Source organism: Amblyraja radiata, chromosome 5 (assembly GCF_010909765.2).
Source record: "Amblyraja radiata isolate CabotCenter1 chromosome 5, sAmbRad1.1.pri, whole genome shotgun sequence".
Classification (NCBI taxonomy): domain Eukaryota; kingdom Metazoa; phylum Chordata; class Chondrichthyes; order Rajiformes; family Rajidae; genus Amblyraja; species Amblyraja radiata.
In genome coordinates, this window is record NC_045960.1 from 71740046 (window position 1) to 71763390 (window position 23345).

The following is a 23345-nucleotide window of genomic DNA, read 5'->3' on the forward strand; positions in this document are numbered from 1 at the left end:
AGCTAGTGCGACTTGAGTGGGGGAGGGATAGAGAGAGAGGGACGCCGGGGCTACCTGAAGTGAGATAAATCAATATTCATACCACTGGGCTGTAAGCTGCCCAAGCAAAATATGAGGTGCTGTTCCTCCAATTTGCATTTAGCTTCTCTGACAATGGAGGAGACCAAGAACAGAAAGGTCTCTGTATGAATGGGAAAGAGAATTAACGTGTCCGGCAAATGGGAGATCAGGTTAGTTTATGTGGGCTGAGCAAAGGTGTTCCGCAAAACAATCGGCCAGTCTGCGTTTGGTCTCGCTGATGTATAAGAGTCCACATCTTGAACAACGGATACAGTAGATGTGGTTAGAGGAGGTGCAAGTGAACCTCTGCCTAACCTGAAAAGACTGTCGAGGTCCCTGGACAGAGTTGAGGGAGGAGGTATAGCGACAGGTGTTGCATCTTCTGCAGTTGCAGGGGAAGGTACCTGGGGAGGTGGTGGTTTGGGTGGGAAGGGAAGAGTTAACCAGGGAGTTGCGGAGGGAATGGCCTCCATGGAAAACGGAGAGGGGTAGAGATGGGAAAATGTGGCTAGTGCTGGGATGCCGCTGGAGGTGGCTGAAATTTCAGAGGATTATGTATCATATGCGACGGCTGTTTGGACCATTTGGTCAGCATGGATGGGTTGAGTTGAAGGGCCTGTTTGCATGCTGTATGACTCATGACTCAGATATGTTTTCTACCATTTACAGTAATGTGTATATTTAATTGAGTATTGTTTGAATGGCTGCTGATGTAATGCCAGCATTGCCAAAGTAACTCTCCCTTGAGGGGCTGTGAATGGGGTCTAAAGGGCAGCAAAACATGCAGAGGGGAGTGAAGCTGATGATGTCAGAACCTACTGCAAACCATGAACCATCTGCACTCATGGCTATCCTGCATGTTGGAATAAATACCTAAATATCTGAGCACCAGGACTCAACAGTCAGTTGTTGAACTGAAAGACTGAATACTCCTGGTATCTGGCCTTTCAACTATATGCCAGCGGCAATTGCAGCAATTGAGTGGGGTCATCTGCTTTCATTTTGAAGGTAAATTTAGATTTTTTTTAATTTATTTCAATGCTTATTTATGCATACTTTAGCAGCAATCCCATGAGTTTTAAAAATATTTGTTTTTCAATTTTTATTTTATATTTTTCATTTTTTTCATTACACTTTTGGAAAGATTAGCAATCTTTTTACATGCGAGTTTAGTTTAGTTTATTTTGTTTATAGATACAGTGCGGAAACAGGCCCTCAGCCTACTGAGTCCACCCCGACCAATTATCACCCCGCACGCTAGCACCATCCTACACATTAGGGACAATTTTTACAATTTTCACCGAAGCCAATTAACCTACAAACCTGCACATCTTTGGGGTGTAGAAGGAAACTGGAGCACCCGGGGAAATCCCACGTGGTCACGGGGAGAACGTACAAACTCCATAGAGAAAGCATCCATTGCCAGGATCAAACCCAGGTCTCTGGCAGTGTAAGGTAGCAACCCTCCCGCTGTGCCACCGTCCCACGGTGCCACAGTTGTCAAAAGGCCATCAGACCAGATCATGGGCAAAGCCTTTGTTCCAGCTGCTTGATCACAAGTCACTACTCTTCATGGAACCGATTATAGCAATCCTAGCAATACTTCAGCAGCCATTTAACCAATAGATATCATGTGCAAAAATATGTTGTAAATGGTAGAAAACATAATTCTTGATAACAAATGAACATTGTTTTTAATCGCAAGGTATGGGCCAAAATCAGCACAATTGAGCCCATTAATTCCATATCTCTCTCAGACAGCAGCTTGATTCCAACATTTCCTTTTTGCAATTTCTAGCACTCATTGTATTTTCTTTTCCATTTTCATTTGTGTGTATCAATAACATTTACGATAATAAAATGCAAACTATTTATTTTCAAATGTTTCAACATTGTGCCGCACTAATCAATCAGGAAGCTATATTGCTCCAAAAATGTTTAACTCTCAGGTCATTCCCAAGTTTCACTAGTTTATGTGAGTAAGAAGATATCCAGATTTTATTTCTAACTTTCAAGATTTTGGCCCATTATTCAAGATTCTTTCATCAGAGAAAATAGTTTATCTAACCTGTTTAATTTCTACATCATTTTAAACACCTTGCTTGAATTATTCTTTAATCCTTTCATCTTCCAGCCACAAGATAATGTAAACTAATCTTTCTTACCATTTAAAATGTTTTGTCCTAATATGATTTAGGTGAATATTGATTGTACACCTCTGAAGTTAATACAGTTTTCCAAGACATAATAAAACTGAATGTCATATTTTAATTGGAATGTAATGCAAGTTCACACAATTGAAATATGATTTCCCCTTATTTATATTCCAATTTTCTTGAAATAATCTTCCTTATTCAAGACTTTGATAAAAAGTAATTTTAGTGCCTGTTTGCCAACTATTACATGGAAATGTAGGAAATTCCTTGGTTAGCCATGAATTATTTAATGTAGAATGGTTCCTGAATCTTCCACAACTGAATTTAAGGAGCATTATTGTGAGTTATATAGAATGAAAGCCAAGTGGATGGAATCAGTCAGGGCTACATTAAGAGGATGGAATCAGTCAGGGCTACATTAAGAGGATGGAATCAGTCAGGGCTTTGAGGAATGTAAAGAAAGGAGGAAATAACTCAAGCTGGCAATTAGAGGGCCAAGAGGAGTTTGGCGAATCAGATTAAATAAAATCTTAATGGGCCTGTCCCACTTAGGCGTTTTTTTTGGCAACTACAGGCGACTAGTTTGTCACCACATTCTCGCCAGTGGTCGCTGGGAGCAGTCTCCTCAGTTGCGCAAAAAGTCGTAGTGTCTTTCTGGTCGCCGCTAAATTTTCAACATGTTGAAAATTTTTTGGCGACAGTGGGTTTGACGTCAATGAGTGTAGCTTGACTTCTCCTGATGTAGGTGCTGTCGTAGGTAGTCACCAGGATGACGTAGGTTGTCGCCAGTTTTTCGGTGACCTGCTACGACTACGACAGTCGCCGCAGTTGCCTAGAAAAATCGGCAAGTAGGACAGGCCCATTAAGCTTTATACATTGAAAAGAAGAGGGTAACCAGAGAGAATGTTGCACCATTCAAGGATAAAGTGGGGAATTTGTGCTAGGTGTCTGGGGATATTGGTGAGATAGTAAATTAATACTTTGTATCTGTTATCACCAAGGAGAAGGACATGAAAGACAGTGAGATCAGTGTGTAGAATATGAATATGTGTGGGCAGTTTTGAGATTAAGAAGGAGGAAATGTTAGGGTTTTTGAAGAGCATTAAGATGGATAAATAATCAGGACCAAATGGGATCTATCCAAGGTTATTGAGAGAAGCAACAGAAGAGATTACAGGAACCTTGACAAAGATCTTTGCAACTTCTCCGGTCATAGACGAGGTCCCGGAGGACTTCAGATAGCTAAAGTTGTTCCTTTATTTAAGAAGGGAAGTAGAGAGAATCCAGGAAATTATAGGCCAGTGACCTCACATCAGTGGTATGGAAGCCTATGGAGAAGATTATTTGGGATAGGATTTATTCTAAATTGGAAGAGAATGGGTTAATCGAGGACATTAAGCATAGCTATGTGCATGGCAGGTCGAATCATACTAACTTGATCACATTTTTTGAAGAGGTGATAAAGGTGATTAATGAGGTGACGGATGTTGTCTACATGGATCTTAGTGAGGTATTTGTTGAAGTCCCCCATGGTAGGCTGATCCAGAAGATTAAGACGCATGGGATTAACAGTGGCTTGATCGTTTAGATTTGGAACTGGCTTACTGATAGAAGACAGAGGGTTGTTGTGGAAGGTCAATATTGAGGCTGGTTGGCTGTGACCAGTGGAGTTCCACAAAGACCCCTGCTGTTTGTAAATTCAATACAGTGAGCACCAAGTATCGTGATCAAAGCCGGTTTGATGGAGCCGTGAGGTAGCAGTACTACCTGCCACCCTATTGTATGGCATTTCCATTAATTAGAGGATTACTGGGTGCACTGAAGTTATCTTAAAGTAGCTATGTATATAAATCACCAAATTGATTGGAAAACCTCCCATCATAGTCAATGGTTGAAAATCAGTCAATCTAGTAGACAACAGCTACGGTTTCACATTTGCTTCATAAATTGGTGTTAAAATTTATAAGAAAACTTCATATGGTCTTAGCAGAGCCTATGTTCCATTTGCTCTGCAATCATTAAATATTGTCAATAGTTGATATTTAAGTTGATTTTAGAATAATTGATTCATTGACATAATACTGACCTTGTTTTTCCAAGATATGGTACATCAGAGTATGCAAGGCTTCCACAAAGATTAATCCCTGTAAACAATGGTCTGCATGTTTTACGTTCTTGTTTGCTCTCCATGATAGATAAGATTGCTTCAGTTTTTGTACTGTGGATCAGAGACTGTCTGGTGCTGCAAAGGACCAGAATGTACACATTAAAATACATCATCACTATTGAGTTTCCATGAATTTTACAAACCTGAAAAATTAATTTTGCACCAACCTGAAACTTAAGAGTTTGACTGGCTCCTTGGGTGCTGGGATGTTGAATTTTATCTGATTAGAACTCATGCTGATCTCAGCTTCAAAACCAGATTTAAAATATATGTTGCCATTTATCCGAATTGCATTTCTGGAAAAATCTGGTACATTGACACCTAGCTGGATCACAAGCTCAGTTGCAACTTCAGGCTTAATCAAACCTTTGATCTGCAATGGAAAAATATTTATTTTTAATAATAAATTCACAAATCAGTATCCTACCATTCTCATAAGAACTCTCACTTAATGCGTATGCATCGGATTACATAAAATCTCAGATAGAGATTGCCCATTAATTAATTTTAACTGAATAAAATACCAAGATGAGCTCTAGATCCAAAGTCCGTTCCATTACGAATTACCTTTATATACTGTATCTCCGTATAATTCCTCCACTCCACCCCTGTTGGCCAATCTTCATTTAGTTATGTTACACATTGACTTGAACATTCAATAGCAATTTTAACTGGGCTCCCTTCATCTTTCATCCAAACATGCCGCAAGCCAATAATCTGTCACCCATCTTTTAATACAGGTTACGCTTTACTCTTGAACTTGCTGAACTGTTTAGGTTCCCAGTTAAACAATGCTTTGATTTTAAAATGTTCACACTCTTAGCTGCTCTATGGTTTTGCATGTTCCTGTGGTCACAGTGTGCAGATTAATAGCAGAATTTTGGGAGATTGAAGGAAATATTAGAATAGGATAGTGGAGGTAATGGGGTTGATTACAAAACTGGAGTACATTCAATGAGCTAAAATGGTGTCCTTATATACCAAGAGGAGATGTAAAATATAGGAAATCATAACCTCCTGTCCCATAACTCTGCAAAATCCATACCTCACAGTTTTGGTCTCTTGAGTATCCCTAGATTTAGTAGCACCTCCAATGGTAACAGTTCCCAAATCCTGGAACTCCCTTCTCTCCACCTCTCTGTCCCATTTTTAATTATTCATTCCTAGTAACTCCTTGTGCTTACATTATTTGGCAATGCTTCCATGATGTTTCTTGTGTAAAGGTGATTCCTAAATACTAATTGTTGTCTTGCTGTTAATTGGCTTGGTCATCTTAAACATTATTATATTTTAACAGATACAAAAAAAAGGCATGTCAATGTTTAGCGTGAGTTATTACCTTTTTTCCTTCAAATTTCATCGCTGCTTTGGCACCAGATGTGACTGTACCAGAAATAGATAGTTTGAGAGGGAGACCAGCTCCAGTGGGATAGATTAACTGGTTGTCCAGGAAAATATAGTGAGCAAATAGTTCATCACCTAAACCGTTCAGGAAAGCTGACCTGACCTACAAATACAAAGAATAATTGGCAATAAAATCAATATATCAAATATTCCTCAAATCTAAAAATCATTCATTACTTTAATTGTTGCACTCCTTAACGAGGTTTTTATCGTTCTTTTAAGCGCACATAAAATGTAGTGACCCACATCAATATAGTATACATCAAAGATAGACACAAAAAGCTGGAGTAACTCAGCGGGTCAGGCAGCATCTCTGGAGAAAAGGAAAGGTAATGTCTCGGGTCCTAACCCTTCTTCAGACTAAGGGTCGGGGGAACAGGAACTGGGAGATATAGAAGGTACTTAGGACAAATGAATGAAAGATATACAAAAAGCAACAATGATCAAGGAAAGGTGGAACCTACAATGGTCCATTTTTGACTGTGGGGTAGGTGATAACGAATTATGCAGACAGTGGAACTCAACAGGATGACAGCGTAACTAGTATGATGACTAGGGTAGGAGAGGGACAGAGAGAGAAGGGATGCAAGGGTTACTTGAAGTTAGAGAAATCAATATTAATACCGCTGGGTTGTAAGCTGCCCAAGCGAAATATGAAGTGCAGTTCCTCCAATTTGCATTTGGCCTCACTCTGAAAATGGAAGAGGCCCAGGACGGAAATATCAGTATGGGAATGAGAAGGGGAGTTAAAGTGTTTGGCAAGCAGGAGTTCACACAGGCCAATTCGGACAGAGAGATCAATGCAATGCATCAATTAAAGTTCAAACCTCAAAAGTGTCCAGCAAAGGCCATTTCCAAAAAGAGACCAACTCATCTTCTATCTCTGATCATTCAAATATAGTTCTCACGTTTTTATTGAGCCAAATATCTTTGTTTAAAATATCATATTTGAAAATGTTACTTGTTGTGCTTTACCTGTGCTGGAAGGCTTTGGAGTAGTTGGAAACTTTTTGACATCATTTCTTTCAGTATCTTGAAATCGCTGCCTTTGACATATCCAAGTTCATTTCCAAAGATTCTCAAGAAAGCTTCTACTTCTGGTGTTTTTTGTTCCATTTCCTTCAACATTTTTTGAAAATTCTGTGCAAGTTCCTTCATCATATCCTATGAAACAGCAAAGACATAAAGTACGGTTATGATCTTAAATAGCCTACAAATATATTCTGGTTCAAATTAAGACTAGTTTTCTGACACATACTTCCTGCGGATGTTCATCATCTTTGTTGATTCCAAACCACTTGAATAGCACTTGTGATACTTTCTCTGGAACCTTGCCATTCACCCAGTATAGTGCATTCATTGCACTATTCGGGAAAAATCCTTTTGGTCCAAATATTGCCTCGAGAGATGGTTGAAATCCATTGCCTTCCAAGCCAATCTGTTTAAAATGGTAATAGTGTTTAATTCTTATGCATAGCATTAAAAATAATTAAATCAGTAGGTACAAAAGTATTTTTTTTCTATCATACTAAATTTATAAAATTGATTGTTGTTGTATGGTTGAATTTCACAGTCAATAATTTATATTATGGCCATTTTCTGTTTATCAGTTTTCTACCACTCCTATTTGCAACTATTGTTCTCTGTAATGACACATAATTTGGTAATTGGGGAGGGAGCAGGTGGTAGGGGTTGAAGAAGATGAGGTGCAGTACTGAGCTGGCTGCTATTTCCTGCCCCCTAAATATGCTCATTTTAAAGTCAAGAGAGGTTCTGATAAGCAGGTGAAGGTTGGGGGGAAGTTCATGACTGCAGCAGCCATTAAAACTATGAGGACCAGAAGGAGCTGAAGATATCTGCGTCTCCAATTAGCACTAGCCTACCAGAACTGATAGAGTTTAACAAGTCCTGGAAAACCTGGATGGCACAAGTCCAAGGTCCTGACTGTAGTTCAAGAGACAATATGTCCTGTGAGATGTTCTCCAAACTTTCCCTGACCCTCTGTCCTGCTTGTGGATGCAGTTGGTGACATGGGGGACTTAATGTTTAGAGAAGTTTCTTATCCTAGCAGTGACAATCATTTAAGTACAACACTCATAAGATAATCCTTCTTAAATGTATTTAGTTATCATCACAGATTAATTAATCCCCATTTTCAACATATCAAATCACAGGTTTTATCAGAGGGGCAGGCCATAACAAACCAGCAATTACAGGAAGCTTGGCTATTTTTCTCCACTATTTCACAGGAAACAAAATTAACTCTAGTATATATCAAATGTAATCAATTCAAGAAATACATATGAATACCAACCTCAAACAGGTCCACAGATTCTCCAAAAACATTCAAAGTAGTTTCTAACATTACAGCTGTTGGCACATTACTGTTTGAGTCAAAAATTATATTGCTCTGCAGTCCACCTTCCAGATTACCCTGTATTTTTGGAAGCATAATTTTCTCATATATTTTATAGTTTCTAGAATATTTTCTGAAATCCTTGGGTGTTGGGAGCTGAGTATCTTTTAGAGCATCTGCCACTTTGCTTTTCAGTCTGTGCAAAACAAAATAGACATTGGTTGAGTTACAAATGAGTACCAATATTACATTAGGACTGTCTTCAGTCAACAGCACCAGGTAATAGACATGCATGAATTTTAGCCATTCCAGGTCCCAGCTAAACATTAACCCAAGGAATGAAAAACATACTCAATCTCAATTTTATGTTACATCAGAATGTGAAAAGAAACAACACTGTTAGCAGTATTTTTTTTTTTTTTGCAATGAATTGACATCAATTGAAAGTTACAGCATAGGATCAGTTTCTTCAGCTTACTGAGTCCACACTGACCATCAATCACCTGTTCACACTGGTTCTATATTATCCCACTTTCACATCCACGCCCTTTAAACTCAGGGCAATTTACAGAGGCCAATTAACCTACAAACCCGCACATCCTTAGGGTTATCAAGGCTTTGGTCATTCCAGCATCTATATCCTTGAACATGAGGTGAACATTTCAAATTTACTTACTCTTGGACCATGGGATCCTTGGATGTGAGAATGTTCCTAAGATGTGTGGAAACAAAACTTTTCACTTGTTCATTTTCAAACCTTTGTAGAGTTTTAATGATTTTTCTGAGGTTTTTGGATGTTGGTTTCTTCATGACAATAAGGTAGGCCCCCAGTCTCTTCAGAACAGGTGAACCTTCATTTGTATATACTTCAAAAAGTTCAGTACGAATCTGAAAGTAAATGATTAACAAATGAATAATTTGGACAGCACACAAAAAAGTTTATTTCAGAGCTTTTTCATTGTATAGATCTGGAATAGAGCTAGGACCACTGCACAAGTGAATTATATAACTAGACGATAAACAAAATGGTGAAACTTAGTGGAATGGGATTCCAGTTGATTACCATCTGTATTAATAATTTGGGCAACCAGATCAAGTGTAATAACAAGTGTAATAACCAGATGATGCCAGATAATACCAAGGAGGAGGACAGTGTGGGCTGAGGTATATAAACAGGTTAAATGAATGGGAAATATGTTACAGAAAAATATTAAATCATATAAAGGGAGCATTAAAGAAATATATAGAATATATATAGAAGGACTTGACATTTCTTGTACATGAATCACTGAAATATAATGTTCAAGCAATCAGAAAGACAAACATAATGTGGACTATGATTGCAAGATTGGAGATATCCTGATCTAATAACATAATACTCAGGTAAAACCATGCATGGAATTTTATGCATAGGTTGGCTCTTCCTACATATGGAAATATATATGCACGCAATAAAGGAGTGCAGTGAAGGTTTAGTAGATTGATTCAGAAGTTCTCAATTATTAGTGAGATTTCACTTCAATACATGGACATTGGAGATTCAAGAAGCCACCTTATCAAGAATAACCAGGCATGAGTATATTTATAACAAAACAAGTGTCATTTTCAAACTCCCCAATCTGCGATGCACCTTTTCCCCAGAATGTCTAATTTTTTCTTTATATTTTATGTTTAGCAATAGCTTGTTGGTCTTTATCTTGAACTGTTTGTTTCTTAATAAAAAATGGTGCATAGATACACTATTCAGAAGAGTCAGTACCTCATCAGTTAAGGTCATTTGTCTGAAAGCTTGAACAGCAGCCTGCTGAACAGAGGAGGAAGCCGTGGCACTCTTAACACAGCTTAAAAGTGACATTGTAACTTCAGGATTTGCATCTTCAATTGCTTCTCCCATATTTCCCAGTGCCTGAAGAATGAAAAAAAATATCACAAGTAGAGTTGTGCTCAACCCATTTAATAATGTTAAAATATTCTATGTTAGTCACATTCTATATTTGTTACCTTCAGGGTGAGGTAGATTTTGTTTTCATCCCCAGAGCATTCATTTCCAATAATGGACTTTAAGTAGTCTGCAACTTGCTTTAGTTCTGGCACAACAAGCTTCCTTTCATTGTAAAATCTAATAGAATCATGAGAGGATTAACAATTTAATAATATTAAACAATTTAAATATATAATTAGCTTCATCTATAAACATATATCATGACATCAAAACTTGTGTATTGTTTGTTATACCTAAAATTAATGTTAAGCCATGAGGTAATAAGGCATTTACAATTTTATTACAGAATAAATATATTTTGAGCAGCAAAATGATATAGTTTGTGTTTTCTGGAAGAGTTTGGTTTATATAAGACAGGTGTTTTATTAACCAAGACGTAATGTGCTTACCTTCTTACTATGTGACTCAGGGAATAAAGCATAGCCCTCGTTGGCCGAACCTTTGCCATATTAAGAATGTGCCGAATCCCGTCCTCAGATGGTGAAGCCATGAGTCCAACTGAATAGGTAATTGCATCTGCCAAGCATTCAGGGACCGATTTGCTTTGCAATATTTTTAAGATGGTTCCAAAACACCCTGAGGTACCACACTGGAGAAGTGCTTGAAAAGTGACAGACCTATTAAAATGAAAAAGGATAGTTTGAGTTCAGTAAATTAAGTGATTATTAATTCCCAACATTAACAAGTGAGTCCTTTTCTGCCAACAAAATCATACATTGCTAAATTCAGAAACATATAGGAATATGTCCTTGGGATCTTACGTACAAAAGCATTTACCCAGATTCTCAGCCTAATGTTATCGGTCACCTGCTGCACAGCTACTAAGTTGGAGTGGGTTTCAGAAACAATGTTCTTCAGATAAACCTACTCCAAGCTGCTTAGCTGCAAGGCTCAGTACAGTGTTTGGCCTTCCTTGTACCATCAGTCAGCCATGCCTTGAAATCCTTTGACACCCTTCAAAGTTTTATTATTGAAAAAACCCTGTCTTTAAAATGGGGTGGAACATACGATTCATGACAATCTATTGGCAACTGGAGTCAACTTAGTCAGAATATTAGATTCATTTATTCAGAACATTTGGTCCATTTAAGGAGTAGTGGAAACAGAACCTATAAAATTATCCCAATAAAAATATAATTTCTGCAGCAGAATGCAGCAATGGAGGATTATTGTATACAAGTTATGTGTATCAACTCAATCTAAGCAAATTAGAGAACTGAATTCAACAAACTGTTGACAGGGAAATTACCCAATCACCTCCCGTCTGGCTGACAGTAGCATTGTCTCTGAAGCCGTTACATTAACTCAGTTAAATTAAACACTGTTAAATTATCTTATATCTCCTTTCATTGGAGCTGATTTTGACTCTTTTACATTATAGACAATAGACAATAGGTGCAGGAGTAGGCCATTTGGCCCTTCAAGCCAGCACCACCATTCAATGTGATCATGGCTGATCATCCACAATCAGTACCCCATTCCTGCCTTCTCCCCATATCCCCTGAATCCACTATCTTCAAGAGTCTTATCTAGCTCACTCTTGAAAGTATCCAGAGAACCGGCCTCCACCGCCCTCTGAGGCAGATAATTCCAGACTCACAACTCTCTGTGAGAAAAAGTGTTTCTTCATCTCCGTTCTAAATGGCTTACCCCTTACTCTTAAATCGTGGCCCCTGGTTCTGGACTCCCCCAACATTGGGAACATGATTCCTGCCAAACCCTTAATAATCTTATATGTTTCAATAAGATGCCCTCTCATCCTTCTAAATTGCAGAGTATATATGCCCAGCCGCTCCATTCTCTCAGCATATGACAGTCCCGCCATCCTGGGAATTAACCTTGTGAACCTACGCTGCACTACCTCAATAGCAGGAATTTTCGTCCTCAAATTTGGAGACCAGAACTGCACACAATACTCCAGGTGTGGTCTCAGGTGTGGTTACTAGGTTTGCTGGACAATCCTAGCATAATAGGATGGGCAACATTTTCACCAGAATTATGAAGAAATCTGTCTGCACTATTGGACTCTTAGAGCACGATGAAGAAGTTCGGTTTAGTTTATTGTCACATGTACCGAGGTACAGTGAAAATATTTTGTTGCGTGCTAACCAGTCAGCAGAAAGACAATACATGCTTACAATCGATCCATTTACAGTGTATACAGTGACTTGCAAAAGTTTTCATACCCCTTGAACTTTTCCACATTTTGTCACGTTACAACCACAAACGTAAATGTATTTCATTGGGATTTTATGTGATAGACCAACACAAAGTGGTGCATAATTGTGAAGTGGAAGGAAAATGATACATGGTTTTCAATTTTTTTTGCAAATAAAAAACTGAAAAGTGTGGTGTGCGAAAGTATTCAGCCCCCCTGAGTCAATACTTTGTAGAACCACCTTTCGCTGCAATTACAGCTGCAAGTCTTTTGGGGTATGTCTCTACCAGCTTTGCACATCTAGAGACTGAATTTTTTGCCCATTCTTCTTTGCAAAATAGCTCAAGCTCAGTCAGATTGGATGGAGAGCGTCTGTGAACAGCAATTTTCAAGTCTCGCCAGAGATTCTCAATTGGATTTAGGTCTGGATTTTGACTGGGCCATTCTAACACATGAATATGCTTTGATCTAAACCATTCCATTGTAGCTCTGGCTGTATGTTTAGGGTCGTTGTCCTGCTGGAAGGTGAACCTCCGCCCCAGTCTCAAGTCTTTTGCAGACTCTAACAGGTTTTCTTCCAAGATTGTCCTGTATTTGGCTCCATCCATCTTCCCATCAACTCTGACCAGCTTCCCTGTCCCTGCTGAAGAAAAGCATCCCCACAGCATGATGCTGCCACCACCATGTTTCACAGTGGGGATGGTGTGTTCAGGGTGATGTGCAGTGTTAGTTTTCCGCCACACATAGCGTTTTGCATTTAGGCCAAAAACTTCAATTTTGGTCTCATCTGACCAGAGCACCTTCCTCCACATGTTTGCTGTGTCCCCCACATGGCTTGTGGCAAACTGCAAACGGGACCTCTTATGGCTTTTTTCAACAATGGCTTTCTTCTTGCCACTCTTCCATAAAGGCCCGATTTGTGGAGTGCACGACTAATAGTTGTCCTGTGGACAGATTCTCCCACCTGAGCTGTGGATCTATGCAGCTCCTCCAGAGTTACCATGGGCCTCTTGGCTGCTTCTCTGATCAATGCTCCCCTTGCCCAGCCTGTCAGTTTAGGTGGACGGCCATGTCTTGGTAGGTTTGCAGTTGTGCCATACTCTTTCCATTTTCGGATGATGGATTGAACAGTGCTCCGTGAGATGTTCAAAGCTTGGGATATTTTTTTATAACCTAACCCTGCTTTAAACTTCTCCACATCTTTATCCCCGACCTGTCTGGTGTGTTCCTTGGGCTTCATGATGCTGTTTGTTCACTAATGTTCTCTAACAAACCTCTGAGGCCTTCACAGAACAGCTGTATTTATACTGAGATTAGATTGCACACAAGTAGACTCTATTTACTAATTAGGTGACTTCTGAAGGCAATTGGTTGCACTGGATTTTATTTAGTGGTATCAGAGTAAAGGGGGCTGAATACTTTTGCACGCCACACTTTTCAGTTTTTTATTTATAAAATAATTTGAAAACCATGTATCATTTTCCTTCCACTTCACAATTAAGCGCCACTTTGTGTTGGTCTATCACATAAAATCCCAATAAAATACATTTACGTTTGTGGTTGTAACGTGACAAAATGTGGAAAAGTTCAAGGGGTATGAATACTTTTGCAAGCCACTGTAGATACATGATAAGGGAATAACATTTAGTGCAAGGTAAAACCAGCAAAGCCTAATCAAGGATAGTCCGAGGATCATCAAAGAGGTAGACAGTAGTTCAGCACTGCTCTTTGGTTGTGGTGCATCCACAGTGCCACATCGAACGGTCTATATTTAATGTTAAATCCAGATAATTGTATCCTGAATGACAGAATGTATTCTAGCGATTATGTTAATTAAGCTACATGAATATTATAATTCAGACCTATAAGCTCAGCAAGGCATGGCTGATTGAACATTGTTCTAGTATCTCACTGCTTGGCTTTGCTTAACTTCTCCAGATGGTTCAGCAGCATTGAACATAATATTGTATCTGCATTCATGGTGACTGTGCATGTCGTTTACAACAGTACATAAGCCTTAAATTATTTAAGAAGCCTTTGCTCCTTCTTGGCAGGGAGCATTGCTGGACAGCACATCTCAATATTAGTAATCTATTACTTACAGCATTACTGTTATGTGTGCACTTCATATTATGAATGGAAAGATAGTAATTACTTGTCCCAGTAGGCAGCCATTTTAGAGTCGTAGTAGGGTCAACTGCTAATTCTGCATACAATTATTAAATTATAATTGTTATTAAACACTTGAAATGTTATTAAAGTGTCCTTTAAAACAACATTCCCAAGAAACAGGGCTGTTCTTGATTACCTGGGTTTTTCCATTTGAAGTAGCTTAGGCAAAGCTGTTTCAAGAGTCCCTCCATCCAATCTCCTCAATTCAGCCACAAATATTTGGAACAAGTCAGCCCTTTGTTCACGTTGACCATTCTCAGAGATTCTTGCCAGATTCCTTAGTGCCAACAGCGCAGAATCTGCATTCTGTGCTCTGTTATCAAAGTCATGTTCCAAAGTCAATTCTTTCTTGATTGTGAAATCACCTGTAAAAGATTGATAAAGAATTTTCCATTTTTGCTCTGAAATATACTCAAAGTAATTCCCACTTTATTTCCTTGGCATGCAGTCCATGATTTGCAATTGTAGAGTGGGAGTGACATATTAACTGAAAGCGAATTGTTTATGGTAGCAAGGGCTTGATGTCAACTGTTTAAGGCGCAGTTGCATACTCATCATGAGACAAATGGACAAATAGGGGCCTGTCACATTTATGAATACTAGAGTTGAGAGTTCAGCTACTGACATAAAAGTAATTTGCCCACAGAGTGTTGGGTGAGAGGGTCCATACCTGAGGTGGGAAGATTGGGACATTCCTTGTGTGACAGAATAAGGTCTCTTTGGGAGCCTGACTGGTGCTGCTATAAATCCAGTAGTATTTTACCAGCCGCCTATTAAAATGCAACACCTCCTTCACTGCATACCCACAGGTAAGAATGTTTGGTGTGATTATTGTTTAATTGATTTGATTTGGGCCTTTTTCAGACTTGGGGGAGTTTATGCAGAAGAGAGAGGCAATGCAAGGAGGCACAAGCCTGATTCTGCTGCAATTTGTGGGTCAATTTTAGCCTAATCTTATGAGACTTGGCACCTTGAGCAATTTGCAAGCTATTGGGTCAAAGCTGCGGTTGTGCCCTTTGAAGCTGCCATCTGTTTCCAATGAGCATGATTGATTGAAAGATGCAGCATGCAAACAGGCCCTTCGGCCCACCCTGTTCATCATTAACACATTAACACTAGTTCTAATGTTATCACACTTTCGCATCCACTCCCTATTGACTAGGGGTCATTTATAGAGGTCATTTAACCTGCAACCTTGCACATCTTTGGGATGTGGGAGGAAACTGGAGCACCTGGAAGATACCCATGCAGTCACAGGAAGGATGTGTAAACTCCACTCAGACACTGAAGGTCAAGATCGAACCAGGATCTCCAGTGCCGTGAGGCAGCAGCTCTACCAGCTGTGCAGTTGTGCAACCCTAAAGGCTGGCTCCGCACCAACACCACACATATAATTCCAGTCAGATATTATTTTTATATTTTCATCCTGCTTCCATTAATCAGGCCCCTTTTATTCATACAAAAATCAAGGGTGGGGGATAATTGAAAGTTGACCCATCTGTTTATGACATTAATGAAATTATCTGTAACATATTAAAAAATCTATTTTCTTATTATCATATTAGAATTTTGGTGCTTAATTCCATGATATTCCATTCCTTAAAATTTTGGAGTGCCAAATTAATAATGAAATTTAGAATGAGAATTACAAAATCAAAATAATCCACATCCTAAATAATCCTATGTTTAAATCTATATCTTATTAAGTTCCAAAAAAGAAAATCAAACTGCCCTTCACAGACACTTAAAAGTTAAGGAAGCTGGAGACTTATTTGTGTACTGAGTGAGATTGTGTGGAGCTAAACAATGAAAGAAGAACATTCTTAGCAAAATTATTATTCATTTCCATAAAACATTTACATACAAAGATCTGTATCTTACCATTAGCAAAGTATCCTGTATTAATTGGAGTGACTTCTAAGAGTTTCAAAGTCTGCTTTACAAGTGATCCGGGTCCTTGATAATCGCTAACAAAAAAGAAAATCAATTTTATATCTATTACTATATAATTGACAACTCTCTTAACGACTTAACTTATGCAGTTGTGTATCTTGGGTCACTGCCCTCGGATGTGGAAAAGGTGAGAGACCATCTCCAGCCACTAATTTTAAAACTGGAATATTATTGCAACTTGGTATAAAACTATTTTGTTTTATTATGAGCAGATGGGTAGGCTATTTTCTGGTAACATTCAAATGTAGCAGGCATGGTGTTATATGAAATACCATTAACTCTGCTGAGAGCAATGAGAAAGTGCTAATGCAACTTTATTCCATCACCCACTGTGACATTTTGAAGAAATTATAAAAAGAAAACTTGCACTGATTTTCAGAATTTTCAAATAATGTTCATGGGTGTATTGTGGCCTCTCGTGCTGGAAATTATCTGGTCAGAATAAGCCTGTTTTGACTAACGGGAAGCAGTCAAAGGCCTCACAAATGTTCTGGGTTAGGTCTTGTTATGGTTCCATTAGCAAATGTTTCTTTCAGTAGATCCTCCTCCAAAGCCCAAATGTTCAAAGGGGAAAAGACTATTGAGTGATAGGCAGCAGTGGAAAAGGCAAGTTTTGTGAGAAAATTAGTTACAAAATAGAATTCAGAAATCGTTTCAGGACTGTAAAGGGCACTGGAGGAGTGGCTATGTTGATGAGTAGATATGATACACTTAAACCCTCCAGTAGAGGGAGTCACGACAACATTTCCAGCAGTGTATCACAGCTCCAGCTCTGAAGCGAACCAGGTGCAGGAACGGGCTGTCTGGCATGGCTGGAAGTTCTAGCAGCAAGATCAGTCCATGGTCAGACAGTGGCTGGCTTGGCTCTCACAGTACCTGATGTGACCTGATGGAAACTTGCATTGGGGATCGCATGATGTTACACACTAGATAAATGGAGGTGATGCATCAAAATGTAAGGAACCGACATTGCTTGAATAGCAGGCGGCAAATAAGGAAAGAAGCTCAGTGAAAAGAATGTGTCCATGTGGAAATAGGAGATTATGCAAAGTTTTTGACAAGTAAAGAAAGCAGAGAACCTCTGAGACAAAGACAATATCACTGCCTCATATTCTTCTTTTTATTTTTGTACTCTCCCTTGTAAAACTGAAAAGGCGAAAGGACATGGCAGCTGAACAGCATTGAGTACTTTAATCCCTGATACCAAATCAATTGTTTTTTTACTGGGGAAACAAAAAAAACGATTGAAAATTTCAAAAAGGTCCTTTACACTTTTTGATTCTTTTGAAAAGGCATTTTAAAAAGAACCAGTGAATGTGATAGCAGTCACTATTAGAGGTTGAGATATTTTGGGAATGTGTAGTAACACAAATACAAGAACAATCCAAAATTGACGAAGAGTGTAAAGCTAGAAATCTCACAGGTTGACATAAATACATTTAAATTAACATAAAGTAAGTAGGTGGAGGAATAATCATTATATGGATTAAAAGATATTTTAACAATCTTGGAGCATGCATACTATGAATCAGAGCCATATTTGAGTGAAACAACATACTTGTCAGGCCTGAAAAGGTGTTTCTCATCGCAAATTGCTTCTGTCACATGTTTCTTTACATCAAGGGTATACGAGCAAGTTTGACTGCTATATAGAATAGACTGGGCAGATTCCGGCTGTATGTGTTTAAATGAAAAGTTATTAGGAAATAATTATGTTAGAGAAAGACATTTTTTTAAACTATAATTTGCAATACAAATCACCATTATAATAATATACTTCATTTTTTTCCTTACCATTCTTGTAACCATTGCCAATGGACTAGTGTAGTCTGTGACAGCCTTGAATTTGTTACAGTCACCAAGGTCTCTTCTAATTGTAATGCGAGAAGCATGACTGCCTTCTCTGTTCTCCACCATGACAATGCTCGAGCAGTTACCATACACAGTTGCCTGGATGACAAAAAGGGAAAATTAGTTTTTATAACAATTAACAGATTCATTTGTTTTTAATATCTTTGATGTTTAAATATAAAGGTATGTATGGAACTTGCCGATCAAACATTCATTGTAAGCTCCAAAGAAATACAAAAGTGTGGTAAATAGATTTCTATACAGCCAAGTGCAAAGAGGTCATAAAGAAGATCAAAGTATTTTCTAAATAGCAAAAGAATGAAGGCCCAGGGTTGATGGGTTAAACAAATGGATTGATTAAAAAAACACAAAAAAGGAAAAAATAATAATTGTGGTCAGAAAACAGAATATTTTGGGTGAGGTGGCCTGCTGCAGAAATAGGAAGTCCTGATTAGATCACCCACGGTTCTCAGTCCTTTAGAAATGGTAATGCAGTGAAGATTTAATGTAATGGTATCTGAAAACAAAAATGAAATAATAGAAAAAACTCATTTTGTGCATTTTCCAAAATCCAGAAAACTAAGATATTTTGTAGTAATCAAGGTACATGGGAAATTCATTGCATTCTAGAGAGATAATCTAATTCTACACATTAAGAAACAAAGACTAACCCAAAATAATGCAGTTACATCCTACATGAGTAAAGAAAGATACATTTCTGCATTTCAAATGATTGTATTAGTTTATGCATGCAATTATATGTATAATCAGAGATTTAAGGTGATTTAAGGATTTTTATTATCTTAAGATATTAGGTGACATGGGATGAAGATGGGTGCATGGTTAGCTATGCTTGCAGTGAATGTCAGAATAAACTTGGGTTGAATGTCCCTATGCTTTAGTCCCAGGCTGAGCAGCATGGAAAAGGCAATTCTGGATTTAATGGTGGAAGTTAGTGGAGTGGCTATTATTAAGGAGAAGGTGCTTGGGAAGCTGAAAGGGCTGAAGGTGGATAAGTCACCTGGACTATAGGCCGGTTAGTCGGACTTCAGTAGTTGGGAAGATTTTAGAATCCATTATAAAGGATGAGGTTACGGAGACTTAGAAGTCCATGCTAAAAATAGGCCGAAGTCAGCATGGTTTTGTGAAGCGGAGACCTTGCCTGACGAATATGTTGGAAATCTTTGAAGAACTATATAGCAGGACAGACAATGGAGAGTCAGTGGATGTTGTTTACCTAGATATTCAGAAAGCCTTTGATAAGGTGCTACATGTGAGGCTGCTAAGGAGCATGAGAGCCCATGGTATCAAAGGGCAGATACCAGCATGGATCGCAGGTTGGTTGGATGGCAGAAGGCAAAGAGTGGCAATATTTTGCTTTTTCTGGTTGGCTGCCAGTGACTAGCGGAGTCCACAGGGGGTCGATGCTGGAGCCGCTACTCATTACGTTGTACAGTATATTAATGATTTGGATAAGGGGATTGAAGGCTTTGTGGCCGATTTGCGGATGATACGAAAATAGGAAGTGACTAGTGGGGTGCTGCAGGGCTCAGTGCTGGGACCCCAGTTATTTATAATATATATTAACGATTTGGACAAGGGAATTAAATGTAACATCTCTAAGTTTGCAGATGACACAAAGCTGGGTGGCAGTGTGACCTGCGAGGAGGATGCTATGAGGCTGCAGGGTGATTTGGATAGGTTGGGTGAGTGGGCAGATACATGGCAGATGCAGTATAATGTGGATAAATGTGAGGTTATCCACTTTGGTGACAAGAACAACAAGGCAGATTATTATCTGAATTGTGTCAGATTAGGAAAAGGGGTGTAACACAACTTGGGTATGCTTGTACATCAATCATTGATTTAAGCATGCAGGTACAGCTAGCAGTGAAGAAAGCAAGTGGCATGTTGGCCTTCATAGCAAGGAGATTTGAGTATAGGAGGAAGAAGGTCCTACGGCAGTTGTATTGAGCCCTGGCGAGACCACACCTGGAGTATTGTGTCTAGTTTTGGTCTCCATATGAGGAAGGGCATTCTAGCTATTGAGGGAGTGTAGCGTAGGTTCACCAGGTTAATTCCTGGGATGGCAGGACTGACATATGTTGAAAGAATGGATCGACTGGGCTTATATTCACCAGAATTTAGATGGGCGAGAAGGGATCTTATGGAAACATATAACATTCTTAAGGGATTGGACAGGCTAGATACAGGAAAAATGTTCCCGATGTTGGGGGAGTCCAGAAACAAGGGTCACAGTTTTCACCCAGAGAGTTGTGAATCTGTGGAATTCTCTGCCACAGAAGGCAGTGGAGGTCAATTCACTGAATGTTTTCAAGAGAGAGTTAGATATAGCTCTTAGGGCCTACGGAATCAAGGGATATGGGGAGAAAGCAGGAATGGGGTACTGATTTTGGATGATCAGCCAAGATCATATTGAATGGTGGGCTAGCTTGAAGGGCCGAATGGCCTACTCCTGCACCTCTTTTCTATGTTTCTATGTTTCTAGGTGGAGGGGCAGATAGTGAAGAGAAAGCAGGGACTCTGCAGAAGGACTTGAACCGTTTGGGAGAGTGGGCAGAGAAGTGGCAGATGGAATATAACTTAGCAAATAATGGAGTTATACATTTTGGTAGTAGGAATAAAGGCATAGACTGTTTTCTAGATGGGGAGAGAATCCAGAAATCGGAGAAATCCCGAAAAAGCGACTTGGGAATGCTTGTGGGAGACTCCTAAAAAGTGAATGTGCAAATCGAATCAGTAGTAAAGAAGGCAAATGCAATGCTTGCATTTATTTTAAAAGGGCTAGAATACAAAAAGAGGGATGTAATGCTGGTCAGGCTGCATTTGGAGTATTGTGAACAATTTTGGGCACTATTTCTGAGGAAGGATATGTTGGCTCTGGCGAGGGTCCAGAGGAGGTTGTCGAGAATGATCCCAGGAATGAGTGGGTTAACATATGAGCATTATACGGCACTGGGGCCCTACTCGATGGAGTTTGGAAGAATGAGGAGTCCCCTCTTTGAAACGTACAGAATAGTGAAAGGCTTCGATAGAGTGGAGAGGATGTTTCCGCTAGTGGGAGAGTCTAGGACTAGGGTTCATAGCTCCAGAATTAAAGGACGTTTCTTTAGGAAGGAGAAGAGGAGGAATTTCTTTAGTCTGAGGGTGGTTAATTTGTGGAATTCTTTGCCACAGAAGGCTGTAGAGGCCAAGTCAATGGATAGTTTTAAGGCAGAGATAGATAGATTCTTGATTATTACCGGTGTCCGAGGTTATGGGGAGAAGGCAGGAGAATGGGATTAGGAGGGAGAGATGGATCAGCCATGAGCGAATGGCGGAGTAGACTTGATGGGCCGAATGGCCTAATTCCTCTCCTATCACTTATAACCTGATCACCTACCGAGGCAGCTAATGATATTATCTTATAATTCCGAATTAAAGTATTGTGCAATAAGTTTACTTCAGTTCTTGCTGTCGGGTGAATTTCTAACAGTTAATTCTTGTATTCAAATCACTAAAATTGTCATCAAGCAATTTCAATAATACATACAATGTCGACCAACTGTTCATCTTCATTCAATTCCAATGGCACCAGAAGAGTAGAAATGATACCCCTCTTGATGTTAAGGATGTTGGTTGGTTCATTTTCATGTGCATATAGAGTGATGCCCATATGTCCATGTGATGTGGTGAATTTCAAGATATACCTATAAAGCAACATATTTCATCGTATCAGAAAATTCACAGAAATAAAGTGTCACATTGGCTTGTTGTGACGATACCAGTCTGACTTCTTTAGCTGTAGCTGTTTCCACCAGTCCCATTCTCCCGCCCTATCACATATAACATAAATTACGAATGAGGAAGTATGCCGAACCATATTATCTTTAAATATCTTAAAGTATTCTCAATTTCAGCATTCAATTATTCCTCAATTTTTCCAGGATTATTAATGCCTTCTGAGTTGCCCCAACAACATTATAGTGCCTGCCTGAATCTAAGACAACATTCTGTGAGCATGCATGGCTAAGATATATCAAAACTGATATTGTGGCATTTCTTAGAATTCTTGGCAACACTTAGATTTATTGTAAATAGAGAATATGTCCTAATACAGTGCCCTCCATAATGTTTGGGACAAAGACCCATCATTTATTTATTTGCCTCTGTAATCCATAATTTGAGATTTGTAATTACAAAAATCTCATGAGGTTAAAGTGCACATTGTCAGATTTTAATAAATGCAATTTTTATACATTTTGGTTTCACCATGTAGAAATTACAGCTGTGTTTATGCATAGCTCCCCCATTTCAGGGCACCATAATGTTTGGGACACAACAATGTCATGTAAGTAGCCATCTTTAGTATTTTGTTGTATATCCTTTGCGTGCAATGACTGCTTGAAGTCTGCGTTTCATGGACATCACCAGTTGCTGGGTGTCTTCTCTGGTGATGCTCTGCCAGGCCTGTATTACAGCCATCTTTAGCTTATGCTTGTTTTGGGGGCTAGTCCCCTTCAGTTTTCTCTTCAGCATATAAAAGGCATGCTCAATTGAGTTCAGATCGGGTAATTGACTCGGCCACTCAAGAATTGACCATTTTTTAGCTTTGAAAATCTCCCATGTTTGGGATCATTGTCTTGCTGTAGAATGAACCGCTGGCCAATGTTTTGAGGCATTTGTTTAATCTTGAGCAGATTGGATGTGTCTATACACTTCAGAATTCATTATGCTATTACCATCAACAATTGTATCATCAATGAAGATAAGTGAGCCAGCTCCTTCAGCAGTCATACATGCCCAGGCCATAACACCCCCACCACCATGTTTCACAGATGAGGTGGTATGCTATGGATCTTGGCCAGTTCTTTCCCTCTTCCATACTTTGCTCGTGCCATCACTCTGATATAAGTTAATCTTCATCTCATCTGTCCACAATATCTTTTTTCCAGAACTGTGGTTGTCCTTTTAAGTACTTCTTGGCAAACTGTAACCTGCCTATCCTATGTGTACGGCTAACCAGTGATTTGCATCTTGCAGTGTAGCCTCTGTATTTCTGTTCA

General features: G+C 39.0%; 1 protein-coding gene across 1 annotated transcript in view; it reads right to left on the bottom strand.

Moving 5' to 3' along the window:
• apob (apolipoprotein B) overlaps positions 1-23345 on the bottom strand; it is a 54925-nt gene that overhangs the window by 25362 nt on the left and 6218 nt on the right. The window contains exons 5-19 of the mRNA XM_033021513.1: positions 21833-21989; positions 18223-18378; positions 17996-18102; positions 16357-16442; positions 14612-14840; positions 10535-10762; positions 10145-10262; positions 9903-10049; positions 8820-9031; positions 8102-8339; positions 7046-7225; positions 6763-6951; positions 5723-5890; positions 4551-4756; positions 4303-4458 (exon numbers count right to left, since the gene is read on the bottom strand). Coding sequence (XP_032877404.1) covers positions 4303-4458; positions 4551-4756; positions 5723-5890; positions 6763-6951; positions 7046-7225; positions 8102-8339; positions 8820-9031; positions 9903-10049; positions 10145-10262; positions 10535-10762; positions 14612-14840; positions 16357-16442; positions 17996-18102; positions 18223-18378; positions 21833-21989 — 2577 coding nt within the window. The remainder of the gene's footprint in view (positions 1-4302; positions 4459-4550; positions 4757-5722; positions 5891-6762; positions 6952-7045; positions 7226-8101; positions 8340-8819; positions 9032-9902; positions 10050-10144; positions 10263-10534; positions 10763-14611; positions 14841-16356; positions 16443-17995; positions 18103-18222; positions 18379-21832; positions 21990-23345) is intronic.